Source organism: Cynara cardunculus (assembly GCF_001531365.2).
Source record: "Cynara cardunculus var. scolymus isolate 2C chromosome LG 13, CcrdV1, whole genome shotgun sequence".
NCBI lineage: Eukaryota > Viridiplantae > Streptophyta > Magnoliopsida > Asterales > Asteraceae > Cynara > Cynara cardunculus.
Window position 1 is genome coordinate 39,899,521 of NC_037540.1, and position 6,465 is coordinate 39,905,985.

At 36.6% G+C, this 6,465-nt stretch overlaps 1 protein-coding gene across 1 annotated transcript; it reads left to right on the forward strand.

Annotated features, from left to right (window-relative positions):
• Positions 1-215: 215 nt before the first annotated feature.
• On the forward strand, positions 216-3,549 carry LOC112525384. The gene is made up of 3 exons (XM_025135499.1): positions 216-357; positions 1,247-1,312; positions 3,274-3,549. Exons 1-3 carry the CDS (start codon positions 310-312, stop codon positions 3,319-3,321), a joined length of 162 nt encoding a protein of 53 aa, XP_024991267.1. The 5' UTR covers positions 216-309; the 3' UTR covers positions 3,322-3,549.
• Positions 3,550-6,465: the final 2,916 nt, after the last annotated feature.

Sequence of the window (6,465 nt, forward strand, 5' to 3'; positions counted from 1 at the left end):
ATCAAACAGTAGAGCATACGAGTTTATTTGTTAGAGTGACGTAAATAAAATATTATATATTTAAAAAAAGAGTAGACGGGCAAAATGGACCAAATGTGAAAATTGGATATTGGATGGGCTTGGGCTTAGTAAAACCTTTCCTGATTGGTCTTTTCAAGTTTGTTACCATAAACAAGACCACAGACGATTAAAAACCTTTTTGTCAATAAGCCGAACCCCCCCTGACGGAACCAAATTCTAGGGATTTATAATACCAGATCTAGAGAAGCTGTGCTCTTCTTCCCAATTCGCCGGTCAACAGATTCTCCGATGGCTCCACCTCCCGGTCCTTACTCCGGCACCAGCACGCTCGCTCTGGTAATACTCTTCACCACATAAGTTTCATCGGTTTGATGCTTGAAGTGTTTGGTTTTTCGTACAATTGATCGATCTTCCTGCTCATTTAGATGTTTGATTTATGTGATATGCAATTAAATGTAGCAATTTGGGTGATTTAGATTTCAATTGGCTATCTTGGGTTCAGGGTTTTGTGTTGGATGGTTATTTCATGATGAAAATTGAAAACCTACATGTATATTTGGAGAGAGGGATGCAATTGATGCACAAAATGTGAATTATACAATTAGAAAATATGGATTTCAGGGAGAAGAGAGAATACGAGGGGGGGGGGGTAGAGGAATTTCATTCGTCATGTGATGTTCTTCAATCGTTCTTCCTTGTAACCACTTACAATCATGTGTTTGCACCACCATTTCTAACCAATGTTTACTGTATCTGGATTCTCGAATGCTGTTTCTTTCAAAGGCTTTTTGGGGTTGTGTTAGGGGTGGATGTGATTGTTTGTAGGTCTTTCTGCAAATGAGTGATCATCATATTGAACCGTTGTAGTTGCCAATTTGAGTGCAAAAGTGTAAAAAGAACACTATCGTTGCTGGAATATAACTGAAAGAGTACTCCATGTCCACCAAAAATACAGACAATCTTTTTAGTTATCAAGCTACACGAGTAATTTGTTCCCAACTTTCTGCTAAAATGATTTTTCGGTGTTTGGTTGTTTATAAGCGAATAGCAAAGTAATAACAACACCTAATTAGCACATTGGGAGATCTTCCAGTTTTTTCAATAGCTTAATCTGTCATCTCTAAAATTGCACATAGTTGCTTTGTGATTACGTGCAAGCCCTATAGTTTGAGGTTTTCTTTTTATGTTAAGAGGTTGTTATGGGCTCTAAAACTCGTAATTGTAGGTGGCTCGTGTGTCTGCCTTCTCTTTTGGATTAGTTTATGGAAGCATGAAGCTCAAATACCTTCAGGTACTGCATTGTTTCTTACCTGTTAATTTAATCTTTCAAACTTTTATTTGAATAATTTATATGGATCGTGTTTTTGGAATAACTTTGCTTTTCTAATTAAAAGTTCTTATGTATTGGACCATGTTACATTTTTCTCTGTTGTTAGTTTGTACATGAATATATGAGTCAACTCCGTTATGTTTTTTTGTTAACGGAACTCTTGGATCTTAAGTGTCAAACTATGTTATTCTTTTTGGCGAAATTTAAAGTGATGCTACCTCATTTTCTGTGTTTGCATTGGTCAGATAGAACAGCTTTCAACTTTTGATCTTCAAAAGTTGGATTTCTTTCAAATTTAGGTTTTTTTGACATCCAAATGATGGATTCCTTTCAAATTTAGTTTCTTTCGGATGGATTCCTTTCAAATTTACGTTCTCTTGAATTTCGAGTGTCAAACTATGCTATCCTTCTTGGTGAAAGTTTTAAATGATGATACCTCGTTTTATGTCTTTGAATTGGCCAGATAGAAAAGCTTTCAACTTTTGATCTCCAAAAGTTGGATTTCTTTCAAATTTTAGGTTCTTTTGACATCCAAATGATGGATTCCTTTCAAATTTAGGTTCTTTTGACATCCAACTAATGGATTCCTTTCAAATTTAGTTGTTCAGGCTTTTAGTAATGTAGGTTGATCTTTTCAGAAATGGCACCTTGTTTTGCTGGGTTGCATCAAAGACATAGGAATGCTTGCCTGGTTTCAGATCATTCTTTCTACAATCTGTTGTCCGAATAACGGATTTTATTTCAATTTAGGTTTCCCAAGCTTGTACTAGTCTGGGTCAAGGGTTTTAGGATCTTGCTGCCTTATCTTAGCATCAGTTACATAGGAAAGGCCGAAAGGGTTTTGGGGTCTGAACGCTCTTCTACAAGCCTACAACTTTTGTCTCCAAATGGTGGATGCTATAGCACATTATGTTATATTCTGACTTAGATCTTGCTTGTTGTTTCATCCTATTTCTGTTTTGGAGTTTAGTAAATTTGCCACCGATGAAGAAGGATGCTCGCAGTTTTTTTCTTCGGACCATACTTGTTAGAACTTGACCATGCCTCTTTTATAAACTCACATTCCCAAACAGTGAACAATCATTACTGATGCTGGTGACAGTCAACCATGGGAAATCCTATCTATAGAAATTCTGCTATGTCATGGGGCTATATTGAGAACATCACTATAATGCAGAATTGTTACTGTTTCTGGTGACACTGTAACTTCGGGAAATCCTGTATACGGGAAATCTACTTTCTGTCGTGGGGCTATTGACATCAATGATGTATTGGGGGTGTTCTTCCATGTTAACTTTTCATACTTGTCATTGGTAGTAGTTGGAGAGGCTAATAGAAATTCTCAAGTATTGTGTAAGGCAATTTTTGGGTAAACTAGCTGATAAACTAGTCATGTTTGGTAAAATAAAAACTAGCTTTTTTAAGCTGGATAACAATGTTAAATTACCTAAAAGGAACGAGTTTTTGGTCATTTATGTAAATATAAGGACAACAAGGCATAATTGGAAAGAAGTCTCACGAAGCTCGTTGAAATGCTACTTGAGCTAGCTTTTCAAAAAGGTAGCTTATAAGCTAGTTTATGGCTTACCAAACGAGGCCTTTATGTAAGCTAAAAAATAAGCAAGCTTATGGTTGCCGTAGATCAAAGGTTTTCTTGTAGAAACTCTTTAACATCTTTGATCAAGTAACTTTAAAAAGACGTGGGTGCTTCATGTGGAAATGAATTCCTCTCTTAACACAATTGTTGAAACGCCCATGGGAATTTTTGTGCATAATACTTGTAAGGTATATAACTCATTTCTTCATGTCTTTGTTGCTATTCATAATATATCGGAAATGCTTTTCTTCCTGTTGCATTCTTTAGCCATCTGTGAATGGTAAGGATTTGTTATTCACTCGTCTTGATGCCCATAATTTTGCAGGCAAAGGCAAAGTCACAAAGAAAAGCCGCAGCCAAAGAACACCACTAAACGGAGAAGTGAATGAGGTAGTGATTTATGTTTTGAATAATTCTTGATGATGATGATCCCGAGTGAATTAGTCTGGTCACTGGCCATCGTATCTTATCTTTTGCTTGTAACTGTTCGATTTTGTTAAGACCATGCTTTTACATGAGTTTTTACTTGTTTTGACCATGACAAATGGTTATACAATTTCTTAGTTCTATATGAACATGATTCAAAAGTTGAATTCTGCTAGATGAAATAAGTGTCCGTTACTCTCATATGCGTGCAAAAAGCGTCTTGAATCGTCATTTCCTTTGTCTGTAAATTAAGCATATATATCTTACCCGTCCTAGACCGGGCTAATCCTCTTTGTTGAGTGAATTCAACGACACGATCCACTATATTGTTCTTTTTAAGGTAGAAACACACCGTATGGACACTTGATTACACAAGATTTAAAGACTTGAAAAATGAACTCTTAAGTTCTTCCTATTATTCTTCACAACCATGTGGATGCTAGTTGGATCTATCTCACATACTTAACAGGGTGTGGAGAATACGGGGTTGTTTATTTATCTCTTAATAGTTCCATTAAGAGGCAACATCTGAACCGTTAAGAAGTGAATTTTGTTTGGCAAAAAAAGTCGGCCTCTTAATGGTTCTAAAACCCTCATAATGGTTTTGTATCTTGGATCTCCCTTAATCATTAAGAGCGCTAATTTCATTGTACACAATTACCAAACAATTATATTTCATTTTGCACTATATCATGAGGGCCTCTTAATCATTCTGCACCAAATCATTCAGCAATTGCCAAACAGCCTCTACTTGTGTTTTTATGTTTTGTATCACGGTGTCATAATGTCTGTTCTAGAATCTATTCCAAGAACATATATGTCACCCGTCCCAGACTCTATTTTGGAGCAGGATATACTGCTTTTGTTTTCGGTTTTGATTTTGATTTGGATTTTGGCTTGTTTCATGGACAGACATTGAGATACTGTGATCGCATTATCATTTCTTTTGCGTATAGTCACGTATTTCAACGACATACTACCTGCCTGTATTAATCATACATCCATTTTCGTGCTTAAACCAAACCAAATTAAACGAGCCAAGTAAATCTGGCAACGGTTAGGGCCTGGGGAGGGTGTAAATGTAATGTGCATAGATATTTCCTCTACCCAAAGAGAGTGTTTGCTAACATTTAATCATTCCATAATGTACGAGCTTAGTGAGTTCATGATGCTTAACGCTGACTATGGGTGTTTACCAAATGCTTACTGGGAAGAGTCGTTACCCACATTTACCTTATCGGGTAATTTTTGGCCATCACAATGGATTGTTCGTAAGCATACTCGGTAAGATTCTCTGTTCTTATCATGCTCACCTCTTATAGTAAGTGACACCCAGTAAACACTTACTTCGGCTTTTGGTAAACTGCCCACACTCGCATATGAATACCAAAAACTAATTATGGATTTGCTTTCTTTGAAGATTCACATATGATTGTACAAGATTAACTTGAAACCCTAGCCAACTACATGAAAGGAGACCAATTTTTGTCACAAGACAAATTGCATTAAAATGAAACGTGTTTCGTTAATCTTGATTTTGGTGTCTAAGAAGCGACGTATTTTGCATAATGACTCGTGATTACTGATTAGGATCCGGTTTCGTACAAATATATACTTCTTTGATGATGTCGGTTTTTTGTCGCTTACTCGGTTTTTAAAAAATTAAAAATATTGAACTGTCATGTAAACAGAGCTGGGTCTTGGTAAGTATGTACAAGTCTTTAGGTAAAAAGGTATTTAAATGTTTGAGATATCAGATATTAGGCACCAAAATGAAGATTTTGAAAGCTATGTTATCTGAAATAAGAACTGAAACACAATATTAGGTACCAAAATGAAGATTTTGGAACCCCAATGGTTAAGACTATTTCTTATAATTTTTTTTTTATTAACCTGAATATCCAACCCGCTATATGAGCCGACTAATCCCAGGGCGACCACCTGCTTTGCAGATAGTCCGCAGTCACCGTATTTGAACCTCCGTGGCCACAAGGGGATTTTTTTGCTCAAAACTTGTCCAAAAAACGACATGGCTGGATTAGATAAATGACAAAATGTTGTCACAAATTTGAGACGACATAAACTTGGGTACAAGTCGAGACAAAATTGATTAAGGCGGGACTATTTTACCAAAAGACAATTTTGTCCTCATCAATCTTTTTCTTGTATTTATATTTTCTATCGTGTCATAGTCTGTCTTAGACAACTTGTTTTGTACAACTTACGTGCCAAACGCAAGTTTAGGTATAAGTTGGCATGAAAAATGCATAACCGATGCTTGTTTGATAGACGTGTGGCATGTTCTCGACTTGCTTCAAAACTTTTTTGATCTTGGGAGTCGGTTTCTTTTGCATACACTTGCCCAAACCAATCATGAGCGTAGTTTGTTTTTGTCGATAAACATAAATGTGTTTTAACAACCCATAAGACGATCTTGATCATGTTTTTCTAACATTAGAAAAGAGGGAACATTGCTATAACCAATTTGGTTGTATATACATGAAAACAACGTGTCGTCATTGAAATTAAACTCAAAATATCTAAAACGATATTCTAAAGGAAAAGTATGATTCAGGGACACGTGGGAAATGTTTGGAGTCAAACCCAAGACCTCCATCTCATCCCGTAAAGATGCCCACTTTCTTTTTGGACAGGGTATGGACTGTAAAAAACGACGCTGTTCCATCCAGAATTCTATATTCTTTCCAAAGAATCAAAGATAAAGAAAAACCAAAATCTATAGAGGAAAGCAAACGATAAAAAAAAAGAGGACAGAGGAAAGGCTACACCTTATGGCAAAAACAATTGGCCGGTGAGATCTGTTTGAGGTGGAGATCCAAGACCCGTGTAACGAAGTTTGTGGTGTCGGTCAACGTCAAGCACTTTGAGCAAGAGCGTCGAGTCGACTCGACGACAAATGAGGACCAAGCAATGTGGTGTTTAGAGTCAAATGGATGTTAACCAATGATAGGCATAAACCTAGAAGGAGGAGGACCATATGAAGTGCAAGAAGAGGAATGATTGGAGTCAATATGAAAGAATGCAAAAGGTTGACTTTTGAGGCAAAAAGGAAGGCAGAGATGAGGGAGGG

Bases quoted from the DNA above. Each gene is read 5' to 3' on its own strand.
- LOC112525384 (XM_025135499.1), top strand. From the start codon at position 310: ATGGCTCCACCTCCCGGTCCTTACTCCGGCACCAGCACGCTCGCTCTG. The intron at 358-1,246 runs GTAATACTCTTC...TCGTAATTGTAG, and splicing joins GCACCAGCACGCTCGCTCTG to GTGGCTCGTGTGTCTGCCTT. The intron at 1,313-3,273 runs GTACTGCATTGT...ATAATTTTGCAG, and splicing joins TGAAGCTCAAATACCTTCAG to GCAAAGGCAAAGTCACAAAG.